General features: G+C 42.6%; 1 protein-coding gene across 1 annotated transcript; it reads right to left on the bottom strand.

The window, feature by feature from the left end:
* Window positions 1-11,696: 11,696 nt before the first annotated feature.
* trib1 (tribbles pseudokinase 1) lies at window positions 11,697-20,126 on the bottom strand. The gene is given in 4 exon segments (XM_018697652.2): window positions 11,697-14,169; window positions 14,171-14,303; window positions 17,618-17,910; window positions 18,717-20,126. Coding segments are annotated over 4 exon segments (1,161 nt in total). The 5' UTR covers window positions 19,110-20,126; the 3' UTR covers window positions 11,697-13,827.
* Between the last annotated feature and the right edge of the window lie 6,597 nt (window positions 20,127-26,723).

The following is a 26,723-nucleotide window of genomic DNA, read 5'->3' as shown; positions in this document are numbered from 1 at the left end:
GGAGCGTGTTGTCTGCAGCCTGGCTTAAAGAACCAGTTACTGAGTCAGCTAAATCTGACCCAAGATCACACTATGTAAGGCATAAAGTTTGTGAATTGTGGATTCATTTAAACATGTAAAAGGTGATGTGCTTTGGTGAGAGCTAGTGCTGAATTTTAAGTATCTGATACAGTAGATGTTGCATTAGGTGAGTTTCTGCACTCTGCTTTCCTCTCAGACAAAGGAATGTCAATGTGTCATGCAAGTTTGCTGATAATGTGTCCTCCTGTGGTCTTCTCTCTGCAGGACTCTGCTAGGTTATTTCACTTTTCTTTGCTATTCATCAGTCTCCCCGTAATCTTTTTTCCATATGACTTTACCAGATATATAATGGGTGAAAATGGTCACAGGGCATTCCAGACAACACAGACAGACATCAGGTTTGTCTGTTCCTTAGCCCTGCTCTTGACAGATGCTGAGAATCTTTTGACTTTGGCGCGACTGAAGGTCTGTCTCAGCTTTTTTGCTTTTGATCAGCAGGGAGGCGCTGGGCTGTGCGATGAGGATGGGGCTCAGAGACCCTGAGCAGCTGCGTGAGATGGCTTGGAGAGGTGCAACCTTCAGACAAGTACAGGCGATGGTGGGCTCGTGGGATGTGGATGATCAGAGGTGGGCTGGCTGTCCGGACAACATTTAAATAGACACCTGCAGCTCTCTCCTATTACCATCTAATTCCCCCTTTTTTGGTTCAGTTGAGTGATTACAGAGGAGACAGAGAGAGAGAGAATGGCAGGGATGGGGAGATGGAGGAAAAGAAATGTAACAAAGATCAGACACAGGGGGTGCAGGGAATGGCAAGAGACATCTTAACAAACTAATATTTGCTATGTAGCACAAAACACAAGGTACAGCTGAGGCTTATGGGAACATCATCAGATAAGTCGTGAAGGGAGGCCACCATCTAAGACCTGGTGTCTCTTTTTGGTAGCAGTGAGGAGATTCACTGCTGCATGTTGAACTCGAGCTGCAGGTGAGAGAGGGATGGGTGACTGTTGACGCTGGTCTTACTCTCATTAAGCTGAAGAAAATTTTAGACCATCCAATGTTCATTTGTCCTCCAGACAAAACAGACTGGTAGCTTCAGCTGGTTTTAAATAATATTGTCTAATAATTTTAAACTGGTGTATTTATCTTAAATATGGCTTTTGTCGCTCTGAGTTGTGAAATTTGTATTCAACACCTCAGCTGTATAAATACAGAGAAATGATGACTCATGCAAAATAGCTTTTCAACTAAGTGTGGCTTTTGGATCAATAATTTTTAACGCTTGTTTTTAAAAGTTATGATGTATGCATTACCCAGGCACCCCGGCGGCTTATCTTACCCCGGAACCTGAATATCCATTCGCGCATGCCTGGTTTGTTTGTATGCGTGCGTGCACGCGTGAGGCTAACTCTCACTGCAAGTTTATTGTTTGCTTAAGAAACTGAAGAATAATCGTGGAATACTTAGGAGGAGAAAGCTAAATGCAGTGTCGGATGATTCCGTGGACTACTACGAGGAGGAGTCACTGCTGTCACTGCTTCGTATTTATCCAAACTGGAGTAAACAGCCGAGGAGCTAATCGAACAGGCTGAAAGCCGACAGGACCGTGCCGAAAGACCGCTTACCTCGGAAAACTGGTGATGTTGCTGTGGTCACTGATCTCTACAGCCGATCGATCAGGACAAGTTTTGCTGCTAAGGGACGTGTTCCAGAGTTGGAAAATGCCTGCGGATGATAGCAACTCCAGCAGTGTTTCTACAAGAAGTGATTTTGCCGTGCTTATCAACATTGTCTTCCTGGGCACTTTTATTTCATCTCATCAGTATTGACTGAAAAACGGACAGAGACTGACTGGAAAACTGCTCAGCTTCAGTGAGGTAAGAGAAGCAATTACAACACGTACAACACTGTGAGGGGTTACAATGTGTGTCCCGCCAAACATTAGCAGCTTGTTATATTACACTATGAGTTGAAAGTATAATGGACGTTGAGAGACAATGGTCATAACTGTGCTGGATAAGTAGCCCCAGGTATAAAACATCTTCCCTTTATCTCTACAATGGATGAGGCGAATTCAAAGTTGTCACAACTCATAGAGCTGCAGACACATTTATGGCAAATTCACGAGATTGTGATACAATAGAATTACTGCATAGCTGTGTGTTGTTTCTGTTTCTGAAAAACATTGGTTTGTATATGATGCAAATAAGATAGGACCTAAAATGTAGCAGAAAATGATAGAAATGATCATGGCTGAAACTGATGTTACATGAACTGGCTTTACTCTGAATGCTGCTACACATTTTAGACAATCCAGGAGTATGGAATAAATGACTGTATCAAACAAGAGGAGAATAGAGTGGACCAACAAAATTAAGTGACGTGATTTTATAAAGACATCAGTAAGATTATGATACCATTAGAAGAGCTGATGCAATACTGTGGTGCATTCTTAAACCAAAATGTTGTTGTTTCTAAAAAAGACTTTTCATAAGATCTCAGATGAAAACAAGAATTTGGAGATTGACTGTAGGTTTACTGCATTGAGTTCAGAAGGAGGTCAAATGATGGCATGCTTGAATGAGGATGGAAAAGAGAAAATCTCAGAGGTAGAAGTGAATAAAAAAAGAGGTTTCTTAAAGGTGGGAGGAGAGGAGGGTTGGGGAGTCACAGAGCAGTGCCTATGGAGACAGATCAACACCTTGCGTATATGTGGCCCACTCCTGGTGACCATGGGGACAGGTGTGTTTAACAGGAAACAAGTGGCTTTATTTTCACCTTGGAGGCTGTTATTCATTATGTCACCGCTACATTGCTCTCACAGCGGAGGGAGTGCTTGCCTTTGACGGAGGAAGCACAGAGTGTAGTTCACAATGACTGGATGATTTGGTACTTAATTGTGCTGTCTCATAATGAATCATCACACTTATTTTAGCAATCGGTTCCTGTTTTTTTCCCCCTCCTTGTCTTTGTAAGTCAGCATTGAAACTGACTTGCTATTAACCTTAACGTTCAGAGACAGATAGAAACGAACGCTTACATAAAAATCCGCTAATAACATTATTTAACACAATTTCTATAGGTACTGGCCCTAACCTTTGAGCTCCTCAGCACTGTGCAATTCAAGCCCATAGAGAAGGCAAGCCGTTGGATAATGGCTTTGTAAGCTTTCTAACGTGCTGAGATGCTCTCTAGCTCAAACATAATTATGGCCTGACAGCGGGTAGAGGCCCTCACAAAGGCCCGATAATCAGAGGCGGGTGATCAGAGCATGCAGCTCATGACCAGGAGAGGCAGTGGCGCTGAAAGGTAATTAAAGTCACCCGCAGAGTGAGGCCATGCAAACTGCACTCCCAGCTTGCCACAACACCCTGTCTTGAATTTTTGCTGTTGTGTTATTCTCTGTCTTCCTATCTCTTGTTTCATTTTCTGTCACATCCTGCTGGATTTCTTTCTTTTACCTTACACCCTCCCAACCCTCAGCTATCTTCACCCTAAACTCCTGTCTTGCTTTTTTCCCCATCTGTCCATCATTCCTCCAGCCAGCGAGTGTTCTTTTCTCCTCCCCATCCATCACCCGCTGACTCATGAACACTGCAGCTACCTGTTAAGCGCAAAACTGTGAATAAATGGACCACAACATCCCTCAACTCGGTGCCACACAAATATTTGTTAATCTCAAAACAGACTCAGTTGAATTGATTTTACTTACTTTATTTTAAAGATATTTTTATGATTATGGTGCTGTTTTTAGATGCTCAAATGTAAAATTTAAAAGTAGCTCAAATGCAAAGTACACGCTTTCAGGTTTTTGTGTATTCCTAAATCTCTGCATGTGTAATGTATTGGCTGATGTACATCCGCTCACACATTCTTCTCAGACGTGTGACCAACTTTCCTTTTAAAGCGAGGGGTGTCTATCTAATATTACTTGCCTTGCATGCCTCAGAGTGTGAGCTTATCTCCAGCTAAGCCTTTGTGCTATGCAAAGGAGTGAAAGATTACCCCTTTCACTGCTCCCCTGTTCATAACCCCCTGGCTCACCCATGGGGAGCTCAGAGTAAATGCAGAAAAAGGGGGGAGGCCACTGTGCAAGTATGTGGATTGGTGACTTAATCCCTTCGTCAACTTTTCATGTTTGGCACAGTTTAGGCACTGAATGCAGCCCCTGTACAACCCTGTAACCAATGAAAGGATGTTAAGGAGGTAGATACTCACTCTATTAAGTGCTCACAATTTCTCCCACTCAGGGACGGCCAATGAGCATGAACGTGAGATGGTGATGAGCCAATAGCACGGGCATCAGTAGCGGATTAAATGAGAGTGTAGACAGCATTTCAGTGGAACGTGTGTTTAATCCCACCCCTGAGGATCAACGAAGTTCAGTTCAATTAGACATAACACGCTTGTCATTTTGTCTCAAGTACAAGAACATGAAGACCATAAGTACACAATGATTTACTCAATGTTGTCAGATCCTCAAACGGAGGAATGCCATTGGAAAGTCCTGCACACTAAATTTGACTTTTAAGGGGCTATAATTTATATTTTTATACCAATAATGTATCAAGTGACAACATGAAAACTGTTACAACGTGAAGGGGATTAGTTGTAGTGATGAACCCCACAGAGAATCATTGCCTGAGTCTGCAGCTCCCCTCAGCTTTACAGAGCTTTATAGCAAGTTTCAGCTCACTGTTTCGCTGTTGGGCACCCAGAGGCGAGTAACTGTAGTGACAGAGACAGAGAAGGCTATAGCAACCAGAGGTATACAAGGATTGTAATTACTCTCACTACCAGAAGGGGGAGTAAAAATATTTATTATATAACATAACATGTGCTCCAACTCAACCAGATGGTGATGTGGAGATAATTTAACTACTTTGTAAGCTTGTTAGAATAGTGCAAATGTTTTCCTCTGAAATGTAGTGGAATATAACTGTAAATGTGTAAAATTAGTAAATAAAGCCTCCATTCCTGGATTAGCGACTGTACATTTACACAGAGACAGTGATTCTTCAGCTCTTTTACTCTCAAGTATACAGTTTCGGATGTGGATACACAAGCAGAACAAGGGTTAATGCTGCTGCTGGGTAAAACTGATATGTGTGTTTTCTCCAATGTACAATGGCACCTATGTGCTCAACATTTAATCTACTGGCTTGAAGTGGGCTGCAAGTTGGCTAATGGGCATTTTTAGAGAATAAGAATCATTACAAAGCTCAGTGGCATAAAGGACTGTAGCCATAGTCACTGTATACTCATTTAGTCAACACAGCCCTGCGTGGCAGAGCAAATCCCCTTACACTGTGCTCTTTGTTTAATTTGGAGCTAATCTCTTTGGCCGATGCACGATTTTCTCTCTGCCATCAGTTAGGGAAACTGCTGATCTATCATTTTTAAAGCCAGGGGGGTTAAGAATTAAGCCACTCACATATACAGTACTCCCTCGTGTAGCAATACAAATGTCAGGTCTCTTTCTAACTCGTTTCAGCTCTAACCATTTTTCAAAATCAGGTCAGGTCTCACACTTTTCAGTAGTTGGGTTTCTTTCCCATGACCTTCACATTTTCAAAGATATTTTTACCTTCCTGTAAGAAATAATAAACTTGGGCCACATTCTAATTCCTGCCATGGATGATTAATTTCTATTCTTCTCACAGGCATTGCTCTGTTGAGGAGAGATTGGTGGTGATTGTGTTCAAGCACTCGGGTATGTAGGAGGAAAGAAAAAGTTAGGTCTTAGTCAGGTTGACACTGTGGCTTTCGAACAAGGCAGCCATGGAAGCAGAAGATATCATGTGCCACTTGAAGCATGAGTGACATACAAGAGAGGGTATATTTGAGTGAAACCGCTCAACAGGATGACAGCAGAGTACTGCTTCATTTCAGTATTTCTCAGAAGACAAAAATACCACTGTACCCGAGGAGAAGAGAGGACTACAGCATTTAGTTTTTTGTTGTTTTCTGTGTTAATTCAGTCTTTCCTTCCTAAATAAATCTGTAATATTCAGCACCTCTGCAGTTTGACATAATAGAGCTCCTGTTGAAGTAATTTCCTTTTGAAAAATAGACAAATGTAGGAAGCATAGTGTCACAGTGGTAAGCTTGATAAGAGAAAGAGTCTGGGTTGGATCTTTGTTTTTCCTGTGTAGCCCAAAGGTTTAGTGAGACCAGGATGTGTGAGATTCTCTATCTGTGTTAGTGTTGTATTGGTTTTGCTGGCTGTTTATGATGCTTCCTTGCCTTCTTCCCAGTGCATGCTGGGATAAGCTCATGCTCCTCATGACTGACCACAGATAATCAAAACTGGCACTATAAGTACAGTATGTCAGAATTTAAAATCTAGATTATTCAGAACTGTCTGTCGGTATGGTTTTATGAATGACACAGAGCTTTCAGAGAACGCTCTGGTACATCCCATTGTCTCTGTTGTGACAGCTGTGAGTCAGTGATGTCAGTGATGTCAGTGTTAATGCTGCAGCCTGAGTGCACATAGCCGGTGGTGAAATAATATGTTTCTAGGAAACTGCAGCGAAACATACAGTACAGCGGTTCTCATGGATGAAATGACATGCAGTTTATTTTCTCTTCTGGTGCAGCTATTAGAGATGAATGGATGTAATGATGAGCATATTTGGATGTCGACCACAGTATATGTTAGATCCTTGGAATCAATCATGTCTCTTGTTCTAACCAGTGATTACTGGTACAGAGCAGATACTCTCCCCTCCTATGAAGTTTCTTTTTGATCCTTAACATAACAAAGAAACCTCCAGTCAAGGTAAAATCTCATAGAAAATTAATAAAGCAGAGATCACTCATAATACACCATGTGCAAACTATTATAGTACAATAAACGTAAATTTCACTCACCTGACATTTAAATCTTCTTCAAGACTAAGTTGAGGAACTTAATAAAATGCTCTGACATCAAACTGTAAAATAAAATATGTAGATGTTCTGACTCACACCACAGTGTTCTGTGCAGTAGCAGAGTACTTTTAGGAGCCATTGAAAATAATTAAAATCCTCCACATTTACTGTGTTAGGAGGAGTTTTTAAAGAGCTATACGGGTGTTTTTACTCTGACTGGCAACTCTGGCAAGAGTGCTGATTGTTTCCACGGACAGATGGACAGTTTTACAACTGAACAATTTAATTTTGGTCTGCCCCCCATTTAAGACCCCATAAAACCCAAATCTGAGGTTGTTTGATGTTGTTTGCATCAAATTAAAAATATCGGTGGAACTGTATGAGTGTGGGGCAGCCAATGACAACCAAATGGTGTGTTACGATAAAAAATCTCAGTGATCAGATGTGCTTTTGTCATGTAGATTTCATCCAAAAGCATTGTTTCTATTCAGAAAACCCAAGCATGTTAATCAGTGAAAAGCAAAAACAAATAATTTTTTTGTTGCGCTGTCTTCCTCTCATATCATCATACATCATGCACAAGACTGATAACCTCAGATCCACCTGTTCCTTCAGTGAAAGAGGACAGTTTAATTACAAAGATGCAGAACAACTTGGACTAGTGCATGAAAACACTGCCCTCTCGTGGACATCTGTTATTATAATGTGTTCTAACAGCTCTGGATTATGATATGACAAGTTGAATGTGTTCATTTATAGACCACAAGGTAAACTAAGCTTAAGCATTGTTTGATCTCTTCCTTTCTTCTGTGACTAAGAAGGAAAAGTGAATGATCTGTCTCTCTCTTAGACAGATCAAACAGATAGGAGCATACAAGCATTCATAAAAACATCCTTTTAAAGTATTTTTTGCACTGTTATGTTTAGCAATTTGCATTTCTAGGTAGTATTTAGGGCTCAGGAACAGCCGACCTTGCTAAGTGCTGTTGCAGAGCTTTTACTATGTATATGGATAATCAGTTGTTTTAAAGTAGAAAAAAATTATTCCTTTCTTTGTCACTAAATTCATTCAAGTTGTGATAAACAAACAGTGTTTTTCTGTTTCACCTTGTCTGAATCGAAAACAATCATGATGATAGCACAGAGACCCCAGGGGCCACTTTGCTTGAAATAACCTCATCAGAGAAATAGTCTTCGTTCCTCTCTTGTTTGTGTTTAAGAGGCTGTTGACCCAGCCAACACTCAAAACTCCCATTTACCTCCAATAGAAGCTCACACTGTCAGAGAAACATGTAACAAGATGTTGTTCCACATTTTCTCGCAAAGTCCATTTTGGGGCTGCAAGTAGTGATGATTGTTGTCATTGTTAATTAATTTGACGATTATTTCCTTGATTACAGATACCTTTTATTTTAGTAATGCTACTTAGGAATGTTTTTATGTGTGGATCTTGATTTTGTTTTGTTGCATGTGAATAAGTACACATTCCTGCCAGTGTCCAAGAGAGCTTGAAGTGAGGCACTGACTTGGTAGATACTTGAATTCTTGCGATTCCTGCCAGTGGTGTCCTAATGTAACAGCAGGTGGTGGTACTGCATAAAGAAGTGCAGTGAAAGAAGAAGACTAGTAGTTAGTAAACAGGGCAGTAAACAATGTAGATTTTAAAAAAAAGCTTTGCAAATGTAGGAAGCAAATGCATTCAATACATTTGTTAGGCCTCATAGATAGACACAATGTGTTTTTGTCTGACTGACAATAGTAAAAAAAATCTTATGAACGCTTTACAGAACTGATTACTAAGAAACTAAGCCAATCATCAATAAAGGATCACGTGTCTCTCACTTAAAAGGCCATCATGTCCACAGTTAAAACTATGTTACTACTAAGTAGTTCATTATTACAGGGTTCTTCTACAACAGTTATCCTTCAGACCAGGAAATGCTAATAAGTTGTTATTCTCATATGCCTTACTATAAAGCTGCAGCAAGTTTTCTGTTATAAAATAAAATGATTGATGCTGTATTGTCATGTATGAGGACACATATGCTAGTACAACACGTCTGGACATGAAGTTGCAGTTTGCTGTACATCCACAAGATGGCAGCAGAGATCAGAGTTTAACTTAATTCAATTACTCTCAGGTATGCCTTTGTGATTTATGATGTCAGTTAAAAATACCAGCCTTGTTACAAGCATCCAGTCTCCTCCCTGAGCTACGATCAACACAATACCTCAGATTCCTTCAGGGTTTTGTATTATGAAATAAATCAGGTCAAAGAGTCATTTAAACAGAAGGGGATGTTTCCATTGCATCAGCGGAGCGCTCGGCTGTGCCAGCGAGTTCCAGGAAGAAGCACAATACCTGACATCATCTGAGAGTGGAGATTGGGCAGGTGTTTTACTGTCAAATCTCAGATCTGCTTCTTCACTTCCTTGTGTATTGTGTGGGCTACACCTTTTCCTGTATGGTCCGCATGGGAAATCAGAAACAACACTCACAAGTTTTAATCAGAAAAGTTCGTACCAATGTATATTTAACAGGTGACTTTAGCATTACACACTGTGTAATTTCTTGTTTATCAAATGAAGTCACACAGGATCAAGGAAATATCTGATGACGCTCTGGTGTGTGTGTGTGACACCCATTGCATCATGGGGAAGTTTGTGAAAGCTGTTTGTTAAAGGCTTACGTGGCTGGGAAACTTTAAAGATCCCAGATCATAAGGAAGGATAAAGTTTACACTTGCGGCCAAGGGACAGGATGAGCTCACACAACCACACAATACACCGAAGCCCATTTCTTAACGCCTAACCTCACTACGAAACACTTCTGCTTGAATTCTAACCATTACTTTCAGTTTATTTTTGACCTTTAAGGGACTGTTAGACATTTTCGGAAAGTTACATGAGAAGACACCACTGTCACTTCTGTATGATAAATTTGAGGCTATAGGTAGGAGTCTGTTAGCTTAGCACAAAGGCTGAAAATGGGAAAACAAATTAAAACATTATATGTTGTTTGTTTAATATCTGATGAAAACTTAAGAGTAAAACCTCTGTCATTCTTAACTTTTCTTAACCTCTGACACAGAGTCAAAATGTGTTCCTATGAGCACAGATACCTTTACCGGGAGTGCAGTGTGAGCTGGCACGCAGAAGGTTTGGGACAACTTTGGCACATACTTTTGTCGTGTTCAAATTTTCATTTTATCAATGGAGACCATTTCTACTCTCATTCTCATACTGAGTCAACGATCATTTCATACAATTTGTTCAATTTGTTGAATGTTTTCAGAGGTTTTTGATATTCATGGGCGCGCAGAACATTCATTGAACAGCCTTAGACATCCTCTCTGCCTTCACAAAATCTTTTGTGCCATTCAAACACACATGCACGTGACAAGCCGTGTTCTCCATACAATGTACGAAAATATTCAGCTGCTGTTTGTTCAATTTCACCAAAAATTTCAAGTTAATGCATTGCTCAACTTTAAAGCTAATCACTTTCCCACGCCTTAGCAAAAACACATGCACTTCAATCAGTAGCTAGCAGTGAACTAAAGACGTCACCTATTGGAAACTTACAGCAGTTGTGCGTGACACCAACCTTTAATATATAACACTCTGTGACTGTGACATGTGTTTATCTCATGAGCAGTTCGTTATTTATGCTAGCCAAGCTAAGCTAACTTGCTGCTGACCTCATATTATACCTACATACATGAGAGTGGTCATTTAACAATGGCAAAAATGTTGAAGTATTTCCTTTTCATTTAGTCTTGGATGACAAACTTCCTCATGTACCTTCCTACCACCAAATTCCCTTCTCAAACACAGCCTTTCCCACACACACACACACGCACACACACACACACACACACACACACACATTTCCAGATATTCATTACTTGACCCATTATTAGCCTACTTTTTAGGGGCCCTGTTGTCATCCCCAGAGGAGCCTGACGCTGACGTGTTAGGCAATCGTGGGTTTGGCAGCTTCCCAGCAGCTGAGGCGCTCCAGCTACCCTGTTGATACCTAATCTGACTCTTTTGCTCTCTTTCTCTCTCTCACTCACTCTCACACACAGTCACACATACACATACACACAAATGTAGACATGCAGGCAGGTATGCGCATGTACACACACACACACACACACACACACACACACACACACACACACGCAATGCTTACGCAAGCCCCGACCAGCCATGCCTAGGGTAGTCATAACACACAGAGGGTGGAGACATGCCAAGCTCTTATAGGTCAAACAGTGAATCACAAGAGGAAGTGGATTAGATATTAAAGACCGTATGTACTTTAGTTTAAATTTTGCTGGTGCTCAGTATTTGATGACATGACCTCGAGTTCCACAGGGTTACTGCTGAAGAAAAAAAAAAAGATGAGAATATGCTCCCCCTTGTGTATTCCAGGAAAAGACACTGACCCATTATTGACATTTGTGTGTTTGAGGAGTTAAATGTTACATTACACAAAGGTCAGAGAAGAGTAAACGGTTAGAGGCAGAGATGGAGAGAGGCAGAGTTTTTGAGAAATTGAAAGTGCTGAAGAAAATGAGGAATCGTATCACTTTTGCTCACAGTGATAAAGAGCTCTGTGGGGAGAATTCTTGCAGGGAAACCTTCCAGGCATGCAGCCGAGCTATGTAATGTGCAGGTGTTTGCAAGGGTGTATGTGTTTGTGTGTGTGTGGGAGAGTAAGAGTAAGAGAGAGAGAGAGAGGAAGACAAGCAGCATTAATGTAAAAAAAAAGAAAGAAAAAAAAATCTGTATGAATATGAAAAAATGTGATCTTTATTGAACATTTCCACACATATTTCAAATATACATATTTACATCTTTTATACAATGAATATAACTCTTGTGTGTAACCTGTCTGGACCAATAAAAGCCTCTAGGTTGTGTCACAAATACATAATTCACAGTGCAATATGAAGTTTGTGCACCCGTGTCAGTTTACTCTACATGTCACATGAATGTGTGACTCAATCTACTCATATATGAACTGAACAAAATCATAAATCTCTTAAATTAGTTTTCTGCAAGGGACGACACAGATTGTCACTAGTCTGTTCCCATCTGGTATCTCAAGCAGATGAGAGAAAATAACGAAAGAACTGCAACATATGTTTTATTAGCTTACTGCTTGAACCAAACACTAAATGCACAGCGCTTCTCAGATATGCCAGATTTAGTACCATTGTCAAAATTATTGTACCAGAGTGAAATAGCTGGCTGCAGCAGGCTTACAGGAGCCTGTAAGGCTAAAACGTCACTGAAACGCTGCATCTGCCTGTTGCAATCCAAGATAAAACATCTTTTAGAACTTGGTATATCATGTCACTAACTATGATGACTAGTCTCCATGGATCCACAGCTCTCAATGACAAAAAAAAAAAAAAAAAAAAAAAAGTGGAAAGGGAGGGAAAAAAGTACCATTAAAGAGGTGAAACAGTCAGAACAGATTCTTCCAGCCAAGGTCAGGACCATTCTCTGCAGACACGCTCAAGTGTTGAGTCATCATCAGACAACCAACATCAAATATCGCCTGACTGTGACTGATTCAGAGCCATTCAGTTTATGAAACACAGTGATACGGGCACAGCACTCAGACAGCTCAGCTTTGTTAAAGCAACACAGCTTGACATAATGTTCCAACAGAAATGAACAGAACAGGCTCAACTGCTCAACTGAGAAAATCTTCATTTTTCTGTAATGTGTTTCTCTCTAGTTTGGTGGTTCCTTTTCTTGATATTTGACACATTTCTTAAAAAATACATGCAATATTGCACTGGTGGAAAGTATCATTTGAATTATCTGTTATTTTTTTTTATTTTGTTCATGGAAATTTTGCTGTAGCATTCCTCCAGGCTAAAGAATTACACAGCTGTTGCTGCTAAGGCAGGTGACCAAGTCTTTAAAACCAGAGTTGCTCCCAGCATTCATTTTTAAACCAGAGGCATCAACATTAGGTTTAGATGTGGCTAATTGCACACAGCATTTCAGAAGGGCCGCATGGTCTCCTGGTCAGAGGCTTTGTATGAAATTATCAACTTTGAACATGCTTTTAAAAAAGATAAGTGATTTAATTTTAACTGTTGGCCCAGCGTGACTGCTTATTTTTGAGTGTGTGTGTGACAAACTTGTCCCACTTTCCTGTGAGTCTTACACCAGTAACACCCTGCCTTTCTCAACCTTCTGTGCGTGGTGTGAGATTTGTAAATGCTCTCCATTTGCTGAGACGCTGCCAATCTGGCAGCGAGACACCTTCGCAGCGTCCCCGCCGAGTGTGACACATCAGTCCTCCGCTAAAGCATCTTTCTCACTCTGTGTCACTGCCTGCTGCGAGACGTCAAGCTTGTGCTAAGGCCTTCCATCGAGCCTGGTTCGGTGAGTCAGCCATTGAGGCCTGCAGCCCGGTCAGAGAGTGAGAGGAACAACATCCTGGTCTCTTCGCCCTCCCGTTCAGGATTCATCTAATGCTTTCTGAAGCCTTATGAGTCCGGGCTTAGGGCAAGCATTGGTGACTACTGTCTGCCACAAGTTAAATTTCCATGACTCACTCATAGTAGCCTGCAGAGATTATTTTGTTAACAATATCTGGCAAGTTTTGAGTCCTTGTTATTTCTTTTAGCACCAAATAATTTCAAAAACGCACATATAGAAACACAATGAATGATCATTGTGAGCAATGCCCTTAGCAAGTAACACGTATACGACGACAAAATACAGTACAGTAAGGTCTTGTAGAAAGCTTGAGGGTGTATGTACACACAACAGTAGACAAATGAGTTTCTAAAAAGTGCCAATGTAAAAAAAAAAAACAACAACAACAATAATGAATCCCTCGTCATAGCAATTTTTGTTTTGGTCCCTCAGCCAGACTTAGCTGAATCAAGTCCGTCAGCAGAGCAAATTATCATCCTCTTCCACATCAAAGGATGGCACCATCTGTTCTGCAGAGCTCACTTCCTGTTCACCCAACGCCACTTCCTGCGACAGCGGCGGTTGGTGGAACCACGGGTGAGCAAGCAGCTCAGTCGCCGTGAGTCTCTCCCAGGGTTCTTTTCTCAGCAGGCTCTGGAGCAGACACTTGGCCTTGGGCGACAAGCCCTCCGGCAAACAGCACTGGCCCCTGCGGATTTTGGAAAACAGTGTGGCCGGGTCCGGGTCGTGGAACGGGTAACGGCCGACCAGCATGGTGTACAGCATGACCCCGAGGCTCCACATGTCGGCCATCTTGCCAGGAGTAAGGCGCGGAGCCGCTGAGGATCTCTGGACTGACGTAAGCGGGGCAGCCATGGGTGTCTGACATGGAGTCGTCGTTAGGGTCTTCCAGGACGCGACAGTCCTCGAGGCTTTCTAGTCTCACCTGGGTCCTGTGAAGAAAAAATCAAAGTACGGTCAGGACATTTGGCGTGGCCTTTAAGAGCAGAGAAAACACTGAAAAGGGTTTCATTTACTACACAGAGAATTCCTTTCTGTTCACTGTGTCACAACAACTATCCCTAAGCCTCAAACCCCATTTGACAGAACTACAGCTTTGAGTGAGCGCGGTCGTGCTGTAAATTAGGATGAGTGCTGTGAGAGATGCCACGGCGATGACATCATCTGTATCATCTTGTGCAGCAAGCAACTTCACACATCATGGCTGAAACCTAAGGACATAATATTTGTAACCCCATCCAAATCTCAAATTCAGAAATAGAATATGTTTGCCGAATGTCACGTCATTGTTGGAAATGATATTCCCACATGGAACAACTTTTAAAGCACAACGCAGTCTTTGATCTCCACACACCACAGACGTGCGTGTGTGTGTGTATGTGTGTGTGTGTGTGTGTGTCTATTTCTAACAGTAACTTTGTTCAACACTGTCAGACATTCTGTTAAATGTAAATCACTGATTGCATCATGGAAAAACAAGCATCCACCCCTTATCCATAAGCTGCACAGCAGACAGACAGATGGGCTGACATACACACATGCACAAACACACACACACATACACACACACACCAGTGAACTTACTATGAACTAAGTGCACAACAGTGAGTCCTATTTGAGAAGCAGAGCTGCCTAAGCAAATTTCCAATGGCTTCCTGGCACACACATGCTCTCATAAACACACATATAAATATACAACCCCTGCACCGTCCTCCTCCTCCTCCTCTACTCACACACACAATGCTATATTTAGCCATGTTAATGACAGGACGTGCATTTAGTTCAGTACTAGACCAACTAAGACTGTGAAAGAAATTTTGGAGAGTGAGACATTTACCACCAAAACACTCTTTAAGAAATTATTAATAGGGCAAAGAAAAAGAAAAAAAAATGTTATTTTATTTCTGTACAGTGACAGATGTGCAGTCTGTTTAATTAAGAATTAATTTGTGCCTCTTGAGATTTTGCTCCCGGGAGTGACACATTGGATTGAGGTTTTATAAAGCCAAACACAAACACACATCAGAAAGTGCGCTGTTTTATCTCACATCCAGAGGGGCTAACTCTGAGAGACACTTCAACTGTCAAGATGAGAGTGACCGGAGAGAGAGAAAAACAGACAGGGCCGAAGGAGAGGATGAGAAGAGTGACAGCCAGAAGGACCGAGATAGAAAGCAACTGATATTTAAACACCAAGATAGTGGAGGAGATAAGTCAAGAGAGGCGAAAGAGAGATGGAGACAGAAAAGGAAACAGAACAGAGAGAGTTAGAGGGGTGGAGAGAATGACTCATCCTCCTGTTGAGAGTACATATCTTCTCTCCTCTCTCTCTCTCTTTCGCGAGCCGAGGCTATCTGCACCTGGGTCCCACACTCGCGGCGCCAGCCATCCCATAATTACCCTCAAATGGCTGTTGCCACATCAGTGACGCACGGGAAGGCTGGCCCCGGCAGTGAAGCTCTGCATGCTTCACAGTGCTAGTCACCTTTCCTAAACTGGCTTTTTCAGCTGCACCGTGTGTGTGTGTGTGTGTGTGTGTGTAAATGGAGATAGCATTTGTCAAATTGTTGTGACCCTCTCTATTTTCCTCTGGCTTGAGCGCTGCATTGTTGTTGGCCAGGACATTGCATCACAGGGTTTGAAAGACGCCTGATTGCGAACTTGGAAGAATGTGTGACGGAATAAATGAGTTCACACAGGATCACAACACTTTAAGGAGACTTGTGGTATTATGTTTTTTTTTTTTTTTTTTTTAAAAAAAAGGTCTGGCTGTGATTGGATGGGAAGCAACGGTCTCAGGGTGCACAAAACTGATTTTCTGGAAAGAGGAAAGCCAAATTCCATGATGTCACACAGCCATTTAATGTTATCGTCAAAATCTGCTGCTTTGTTTTAGGACTCACGTCACAATCTGATCTTTTTTTTTTTTGAACAATATGTCGCCAGCCAAAGAGAAAAGAGAAGTCAGGGTCAAAAGAGAAGATGTCATCCCACAACTCCAGGGTCAAGTGGGTGCTGTGGGTCGGTGTACTAGCATTAATGTCGCAGTGTCGTCACCCAGTTAAGAAAATACTGAAATACAGGCTCGCTCTGGACCGCAGCTTTACAGCTCTTGAATGTGTAATCAGCACACATACAGGCATGCATATATGGACACACACGCACACAAAGAAAAGAAAATGAGCTATGCAGCCCCTCCCTCCCTCCTTCCCTCCCTCCTGCTGCTCTTCCCCTCTGCACATATACACTGTGACTCATCGCTCTGCAGCCGTATAGCTATCAAGAGGGACACAACCAACTTCCAACTTCTCTCCCTGGCTGTCTGCACTCATTCATCCAGCAGTGCGACCCTGAAAGCCCAGAGGTCACGGCTGGAGAATGTTACTGTTGAAAAGTCTCCATGAAAAAGGGCCCTTTGGAAAGCGGGAGAGGGGGGAGGTTGTGTGGGATCAGCGCTTACAGGAAAGAGAGTGACGCAAGGGCAAAGAGGCGACAAATAGTTTTGTAAGCAGGGGGTTTGTGTGTGTCTTCCTGAACAGAATGTAGTACTCAGAGATGCAGACGCTGGGGCATGTGGGTGTGCGAGTGTGGGAGCGAGTTCAAAGGACAGCGCTTTGAACTACTCCTTCCTTCGTGGATGAAAGTGCATGTGAATGAATCCCTGTCGGAAGCATCAGTTATTCCGCAGCCTACCTTATGATGTTTTTTATTAATAAATAATGAGTAATAAATGCATTCTAAGATATAGACCGCAGAAGGGGGATGATTGTCTCATTCACCAGCCTCGTCTAGCAGCTCTGCCAAACTACCACCCACTACATTCACTCACACACACACACACACACGCATGCAAACACACACAGGCATGCAAAACAAACTGACAACGTGCATACAAAGAGACACATCGAGAGTGAGAAAGGGAGACAGACAGAGAGGGCGAAAATCTGGGAAGCTATGCAGTCTGCCTCCACAAGTACAGAACCTCCTACTCTATCTGTACCCACATCGATATCTGCACACATGGCCTGTGTGTATCAGCTGCTGCCGTGTTTGCTCTGTGCCTGCATTTAAGTCCGAGAGCATCCAAATAAAGTTAACTGATACTATGAAGGCTGGGTGAGAGCTGGTTTAAAAGAATGTGATGCTGGATGAGCGGATGGTTCGGCAAGGTGAGACACTTTTCAGGTTTCTGGTCGACATCTGACACCGAGCAGCAATATATCCTCAAATGTCAAGGCCGTCTCACCTTTTCTCGTCGGCGAAGACAAACTTGCGCAGCTTGAGGTCGCCCAGCACAATCCCGGCCTGGTGGCAGTGCGCCACGGCCAAGGCCGCCTGACGGAAGAGGCCGCGGGCGTGCTCCTCGTCAAGCCTGCGGCAGCTCTTCACCAAGGTGTGCATGTCCCCAAAATCCTTGTCCAGGAAGACATAGGCCTTGCACTCGCCGAGGATGATGTCCCTGACGGCGGCCACATTCTTGTGGGCAGGGAGGATCCCGTAGGCTCTGATCTTTTCCTGGTACACCCCCATATCAAAGACCTGGGGCGATAGATGGGAGGGGAAGGAGAGGAAGGACAGGGATGGAGGATGGAAATTGGGAAGATGGGAAGGGAGGGTGAGAATGAGAGTGGAGTGTGAGGGGGAGGAGGCAATGGGTCAGTGTGCTCTTTAATGATCATCTGAGGAAACAACCATGCAAAATTTGGCAGCGAATTAAAAAAGGCGCAAAATGCTTTGATTCCAGCTCAATACACCGCTTTTGCAAGAGCATGACAAATGAATCACCAAAGCGTGAAGCGATTAACTTTATTAATCAACAAAAGCCAAACGCCTGCAGGTCCATCCTGCAAAATAAACACATGGCTCTGGAAACCAGTGGAGGGGCAACTGCGTTATCAGAGCAGATCCTTATCGCGGGAGTATTTGCTTTGCCTCACATGTTTGCATTTTTGCTGTCACGGCGTGGCGTATTGCAGTGACGTGTATGCAAATGAGCCCTAGTTGACAAGACACACAACGAAGCCGGATAGTGCCATGGGTAGGTGGACTTCCAATAGGTAGGCTGTATTTCCACACCACAGCCGAGACTAGCCTGATCATGTATTTGTAAACAGATTGACAGTAATCATGGAGCCTTGTATAGTTCATGATTTAAAAATCATGAAGCAACACTCCTGTTATTACGCAAAGCGTGACACATTTCGCGTGAGGATGACATTCTGCGAAGAAAATACTGATGACATGTCAGACAGGCTATTGAGCAACGCGGTGTCTCGAAACACCATTCATTCAAAGAAATTGCACAATGAGGCGGGGGGGTGGGGGTGGGGGGTAGTTGCGCATACCTTGCACAGTAGCTCATCCCCGGTGTCGGTGTCCATCGCGCTGTACATGCCCTCCCGATCCGCCAGAGGTAGGAGCAGGAACGGTCCTATCCTGGACGGTCCCTGATGCGGGGTCGGTCCCTGGTGGAGGTGGCGGCGGTGGTGGTGGTTGCGGGAGTGGGAGTTGTGGGAAGGGTTCGTGGAGACGGGGCTCACCGGGGATCCGGGAGAGATGCCCAGGAGGAGTCCCTGCTGCGCGCTGTCCCCAGCCTCGGCGCTTAGCCTGGCGCATTTCGCCGGCGGCGGCGGCGGCTGATCGTCCGAGTCCAGCCGCTTGTGCGCGACTCTCGCGGCTCGGAGGCAAGGCGCCGGGCTGCTCCACTGCAAGTTCATCCTGATAGAGCGATTCACCATGAAAGCGACGAAACGAGACTCCTTAACTTGATTTAGGATACGAGCCTTTGATGGTTAAAACAAACTACGAACGCTGCGCTCCATTTCTTCTTGCGAGACTCATTGTAGTTGAGATACAAATGAAACTTCGGCGGTTTCGATGACGGCGCGTTCTTGGTGATAATCCAACACACGTCTTTTTCAGAGAGTGAATGCCCGTGGCTCTGAGGTCTGTGTACTTTTGGTGAGAAAATCCCGATCCCCCCTAGAGCCCAGACAGAAAGAGAGAGAGAGAGAGAGAGACAGACAAGAGAGGGAAAGAGAGACCGCCTCACACTCAGAGAGAGGCAGAGAGTGACTGAGCTCCGGTGATGTTGAGCTCTGAGCTCAAACACTCCGCCCGACCAGTCCAGCCTCCTGGTGACACAACCATTGAGCAATCCTGTAACGGCACCGACTCCAGCTCAGCTCCAGCTCTGATGAAACTACTGTATTACCTTTCCACACAAGGCTACGTGAGCATATGGTTCAAACATCAGTGTTTATTTATTTATTTATTTATTTTTTAATTATCTCTGTTTGTCATGGTGTCATCATGAATCTCTTAAATTCCTGTTCTGAGCTCTAAGATTTTGCTGATAGTGAAAGAACCCAAGCTTGTGAGAGTAGTGGAGAAATCATCCGCCACTTATCATGGATGCCTCATCAGGCATGCACATGCTTTAGACAATAATTAACAATCTTTAAAACTCCTCAGTCTGACTCAGTTGTTCCTCAATGCTCAGCTCTTATTGCCATTTATTACCGGTTGCAACAGTCTCTCCTGAACTGTTTGCTCTCCAAACGTGTGAACCATAGCCAACACAATGCTCCAGTGTGTAAGCCTTAACTTTAGCTTTAACATCACTGTGATATTTTCCCATGCTGTGCTTTGTTTGTTATGTGGATATGACTCACCCCCATAAAGCCTCACTGGTACCAGGCTATAAGCATTCACATAAAATATGCCAAGCACAGCTCTGTAAACAACATCACAGCATCTGACTACATGTACACCCAAATACCACCAAAAAAATAAACAAACAAACAACAAGACAAAAAAACAAGCCAATACTATGCAATCAGTGTGAAAATTATGCAATAATTCTTGAAAAAAGTATAGTCATCGAACTATGGACTAATACTCTCTTAGAACCAGAAATTAAAGGGCGAAGTATAGTATACAATGTATAGTTGGTTCGAAAAACATTCCTGTATGAGAGCTGAGATGAACTGACAGTATGAGGTAATTAAATGTGCATGTTTGTGTGTGTTTGTGTGCTGGGGTGTGTACACACGCGTGACCATGTACTAGTTGCGCAAGGGTTCTCTTTTTTTCCCCCACTGCTTTATGTCGAACAAGGACAGTGCTGAGCCTTCACTAAAACACAGAGCACCAGCTGGCCCGCGAGTATGTGTATCTGTGTGTGTGTGTGTGTGTGTGGCTATCACCCCTCTTTTTGTTACAGACACCCAGCCTGCCAAACAGAAGCATGTCGTTCCAAACCATTTCTTTTCCACATTACCGACACAGTTCCTTCCACAAGAGGTTACACACGCTTAATCAGGGTCAGGGTGGCTCGGCTCAGCTTGACTCAGAAAGGTCATGTGAACCTGTCTCCGCGGGGCCGTCCAAAACACATGGATGAGCTGCGGATTCCACAGAAACGCCGGCTGTTATTTTTAGGCCTCGCATTCTTTCTTTGTGCAGTGGTCGTCCTACGAATGAGGTGACTCACCAGCTGATTGATGTGTGTATGTGTGTCCCTGTGAGCAAGTGTGTTTGTCATGCCGTCGAGCAGGCACAGGAACAGGTTTCTTCTTTCGGTGGCTTTTTTTTTTTTCCTCGAGAAGTTTAAAAAGCAGGATGAGCAGTCACCGTGGGAACCGGTGGCAGAGGTACAGAAAGCCCGAAAAGGTTTATTGTTAACGGACAATAGTTCAGACCTGGTGTGCCAATGCATCAAAGGGGTGATGCCTGTTTGTTGCTTCTTTGTGTGTGACGCAGTGTTTAGGTGTACACCTGGAAAAACTGACTTATTTGTGTTGCCTGTGACAAAGTGTTTGCATGTGTGTGTGTATGTGATACAACAATTTGTCTCAATGTAACTGAGAGTTCATGCTGTAATCATTACACAAGGTCACACTGTACTACATGTTTAGGGCTGTGTGTGTTGCTCTCATGCAAGATAGTTTATGTTGCTGGGCTCCCAGTGCGTACCTCATGATGTACGTGGGTGTTGCGTTATGTGTGTGTATACAGTGCCTGTGTAGGAGTGTGACTGCATCCCCTACACCAGCGAGCTAGAGGAGAAAACAGTATTCAGGGCATGCTCTCCCTTGTTATAATTAGCTGAGTCACTCACCACCAGCAGCGGTAAAGAGAGGGTGGGAACTGATCTGCTGTGAGAATAGTTCAATCTGCACTGGCTGATGGCCAGACATCGCTGTGAATTATTCCTCATTTGAGCTGCTCCGTCACATTACACACACGCACAGATGTAGACATAAGAAATGAGCAGAGTTGTAGACTTGAGACGCGCAAAAATTAGGGCTTGCAACTTGACTGTCTGCCCTGAAATATAACTTGAAAGTCTTGATCAGTTTCAGATTGTCCATCTGCTCAGTTCACTTTGTGTGATGAACAGGCCTTTTTCACAGCAGACATTTTGACTGGTTAGAAAAGGCACAGGTGTAACTAATAACTAGCGATGGCATTGCTCTATGCAAGGATCTCAATAATGCTGCATTCATGCAATGTTAGAAGAAAACTTCCCATTATCTCAAATAGGGAGTCACCAGATTAACAGCCTATATTACCTCCCTGTATTGTGTTTGTAGTGGTTTGTTAATGTTTTTCATTAGCTGAAATGAGTGTATTAGAGTTACTATTGGATTTCACTTAGACGTAGCCATGTTGGTTTATTGACACTTGTATAGTTTCATGTGAGAATTGTAATTGATAAAGTACTGCTGCATGCAAACTATGCAAATACTCTAAGTATTGTAATTACAGCTGAACTTTGACCTCATTCTTGACCATCTGAAAAAGGTCGCATGAGGATAGAAGGAAGTAAGGATACTGTATGCAAGAGTAGTCTTTTTACAGGGCCATCATCTTCCTCTATTGGTTTTATTCTGACTGGCGCCAGTGTTTCTTTTATAAATTTTGTAAAGTAGAACTTGTTTTCTGCAAATGTCTGGTTGTCTGCCATTACCATTGTATCTTTGGACAGCTGACAGTTTGCTATGAATGTAGAATTAGAGAGTGGGAGCTAGAAGTGGGCCAGTGGATATTCAGCTATATGCTTGTAATAAAAATGATTGAATTTCTATTCAGGGTGTAAATTCTGCCTCTAGAACAAAAAAAGAAAGTCTTATAAGACTGCAGTACACCTCTGGTCTACCGTATATCTTGATATAAACTCCTAGACTCTGTGAACTGTATGAACTCAAGTGTTGAAGTCTCATCCAAAATTAGTCATCAGCCAGCTATAACCATCTCTACTGAATATGCTCTATATTTTCACAACCTCAGCTGACCTCAAGGACAATCAATCAAACCAGGAGCCGAGATGGGGGGATTGTTTCATGTGGATGGACTCCAGACTGTAGTCTGGCCAAAACATTTCTGCCTTCCTTTGCTGGTTATCCCAATCTGTCCATCACTGCTTCTTTGATCTGTTCACTTCAGTCAGGGTTGGTTAGACTGGAGAGACTGGGTTCTTGGCAGCACAGATATTTTTGCAATTCAAAACCCAGTGTAGGTATAATACATACTTTCAGTTTTTTACAATATGCTGTGCTCAGATTTTACAACACATGACAACTAATTGTTCTCACTTCGGAACATACACCTACACATTGTTCCCCATTGACTTAAAACATTTGTTCTCACACAGGGGAGTTGTCATGTTTGCACATACTCAGCACAAAGACTTCCCCAAAGGTCCTCTGAGAACTTGTGAAGCTTTCGCCGAATATAAAATTCTTCATCTGTCCCTAACAGTGTAAACACTTGAAGTGGTCTTCCTGTAGCTAAAACCAGCTGTAATCTTCATTTTAATCCAAAGGGAAAAAAAACCCCTAAATGTTTAATAATCAATGATGGTAGGATATGACACACAGATGCTTATGCATATGAATAATGCATTTCTCTTCCATCTGCAAATGTTAAATACATTTGTCGGGTCCTATTGACAAGACTAATGCTAATAATCTTAACAGAAATAATATACTTATGATCACATTACATGGCTGGTTGATGATCTTTTTACCTCTTACTTCACAAATGCAACACTATACACTCTGTCGTCTTTAATGCAGATTGATAGTAGTATCAATAGGATTGATACAAACCCCTCTCATGTTAGGTCACATCCTGAGCACAGTACATGTCTCAGCATGTGTATCAATATTGGCAATTCTGGTCCTGGTATTACTTGGTATCATATCATGACATTGCCCACCTTATTAACACCTTATGAACTTGTATGAAAGCAGCTGCATTTGTTATGTTTTTCCTCTCAGTTACAATATATAGGTTTTTCCTTTAACTCATCATCACTTCCTCATCACATTTGCACTTACATGGCGAAAACCCCTCATGCCCTTAAAAGGTTATTACAGTGACATGACTAGTTATATAACCCCAACTTATATTAAATGAAATGGTCAGAAACACAGTATTTCCATCGTGGTCCTCTGAAATAAGGACAATTGATGTCACCAGATGAACACTGTTTATTCAGAAGTGAGGTGATTAACCTTACATGTTCTAAGCACTTACATAAAATGAGCTGAGAAAGCGTCTTTTTCAGGCCACTTTAAAGCTCCCCTTTCGTATGATCAGCTAATACATAGAGGATTCCACTTTACTGCAGCAGAATAAGGAAATGCATTTTTACCAATTAAACTCAAAGTGAAAGAACATGCAGTTTCTATCTTTTTGTGCAACAATGCCATTTCACTGGAAAGGTCATCCATATACTAGGTATCCCCTCATTCAAACCTTTATCAGCAGAATTTCACTTGAAAACTTCACTTCCCTTCACATACTGGGAACACCATTTCATAACTTCATATTTATCAGTCGCTCTTCAACACATGATTTCACCGAAATAGTTGGCCTTACACTCAGCTCTCTGCTCCAGGATGACTCAAGGGGTTTCCTGTTGCTAATGGGAAGTGGATGGCAATTGTGTGTGTGTGTTGTGGCCAAACACACACACACACACACACACACACACACACGTCACCACCATACTGTCACCAGCCCATCACTGAGGTTACACAAGCTGTCTCCCCGCTCACCCGGGCCGAGTCCATGATGTCACCCTCAGTGGAGTGAGAAAACACCGATTGTGAAAAGGAAACAAGAAGTGACTGTCATCTATTGCTTGGGTGTGGGGGGGGAAAAAAAACAACCCAAAAAAAAGTGTGGTTTTATTATTGTTGGTGATGAATCAGGTAGTGGAGAGAGATTGTAGATCAAAGTGTTAATCATGGTCCCAGTTGCTCATGCTGATGTGTAGCAGGTAAAATGGTTAGTGTTTTAACAAGCTACCATTTCCTAATTATCAGTAAACAGCTGAAGTTGATGGGAATGCCATTAGATTTTGCAGGTATTTAGTCATTTGGCTGTTCTCCTTTTTGATTTTCTCTCACACATTTTCTCTCAGGTGAGACTTGCTTTGATTTACTGTTGTAAAAAAATATTCTTTTACAAACAGTGCCTCAGAGGATGGCCCATGAAACTGTCATCCGACATTAATCTCCTCTGTGTTGTTTGATGAAAGATAAGCTACAGCTGCTGCTTGAAAAGGGGCGTCTCCTTCTAACACACCTACGCTAAATTATATTCCAAAGTGAGCGGATCTTCAGTCCCTCCTTGTCTCAGTAACCAAGGACGCAAAGCACATCCTCCGGCCAAAACATAAGAGGCTGGATCATCATTAATAGTGAGAGTGTAAGACGGATACACAGAGTAAAAACTGTTATTTGTTTCCAATCCCATCTACAAGTCCCATAACCCCCAACCTCTTTTCCAAAGTGAGTCACCCAGCACTGAATTTATCAAAGTGTGTGAACACGAGAGGGAGAGAGGAGCTTAGCGTTTGGAAAAAGCAATTAATTGCAGGATAATACCCCATGTAACAGGATTTCAATGACTGTTAGCTCCGCTCCGCTCCAAAAGGAGATTTATTCTCATAATCCCGTGATGAAAGGGATGGCCAATTATTTCCCATGCATTGGAACACACTGCCTGAACCAGGGCTAGGCCAGCGGGAGAAAAAGAGGAAGCAAGGAGGAAAAGAAAAAAAAAAGTGTTTGTGCATACACATGCACGCTTTACTATTCAACAACAACCGGCAACAACAACAACAACCTGTCACTCTCCACAAATTACCTAATGCAGAGCTTTTTAATGATATGATTGCACTACAACTCACGGGAGAAAGATGAAAGACGCGCGTTGCTCCATTAACTGCAGACTCCGTGGCTGCTGAAAATTAGGCCCCGCGTTTCTTGGCGTTTCATCAGTTTTGAAGGATGTTGAAAATGTGGGTTAACATTCATGAAGTTTGTGTTTGAGTTCCGACGCCGGAGTGTCATCATAAAGGAGTACACATGATGTTATTGAAACAGGCACTAAAATCTTTCAAAGGAATTCATTCATAGAGGTTTGTTGTTGATGGTAAAACTTCCTAATTAAGGGGGTGATAGTAGACCAGAGTGTGGCAAATGAATTTTTAAAATACTTCCCGAACTGTTGAAAAGCTTGAAACTGTTGATCCAGAACTTATTCAAATATTTGAAGGTGTTTTATGACATTTATTCTTCAGGTGGAAACCCCATAGCACATCATTTATTGTTCTCTTGAACTTAAAGGATCAGTTCACTCAAATTAGAAAAAAAAAAAAATCACATTTTCCTCACTCACTCCTGATGTTTTATTTGTGGGGAATATATATTTGTGTTGCTCAAAGCATCCAGTGAAAACTAACATTTAAAAACCTCCACTCGTCAGAGCTGAGTATTTCTGAATGAAAACTGTTGACAGTACAGTCTCTGCATTATCCCTGGACCCTGTTCTCAAAAGCAGTTTGTGAGCACTGCTTACATGCAGATTGCAAATGGTGGCAACATCACCTTTCACACCTCATTTTTCCCTCTTAAATTGCAGGTCTCACAGGACTCTGTCACGCTCATGCATGGGCTGAAAGAATGGCATTCTTTGTGATTGGTGAAATGTGTCAAAATGGCCGAGATGGAATTATCTCATGTTGCAAATTTCAGCTTATGTGTTGCAAGAGGAGGCCACTGCTGGAAAGACACTCTGCTGTTTGAGTTTATCTGTGTTCCTTTACTGCCTTTATTAGATCGGTCACAGGAGAAATGCAGACGGGAAATGATGAGGTAGACAGAGAGTGGTGTGACATGCGTCAAAGATCCCCAGCCTGTTCGCTTCTTAACCACTTGCCCACCACATTTCCCCTGGATATATTTTTGGATGCTTTGTGCAACACTAACAAAATTCTATTCATATCCATTTTGAGGGATCAGTACCGCAAGGGTTCAGTGGGAAAAATAGGG

This window comes from Lates calcarifer, linkage group LG3 (assembly GCF_001640805.2).
Source record: "Lates calcarifer isolate ASB-BC8 linkage group LG3, TLL_Latcal_v3, whole genome shotgun sequence".
NCBI lineage: Eukaryota > Metazoa > Chordata > Actinopteri > Centropomidae > Lates > Lates calcarifer.
This window is presented reverse-complemented; position numbering and strand designations above follow the sequence as displayed.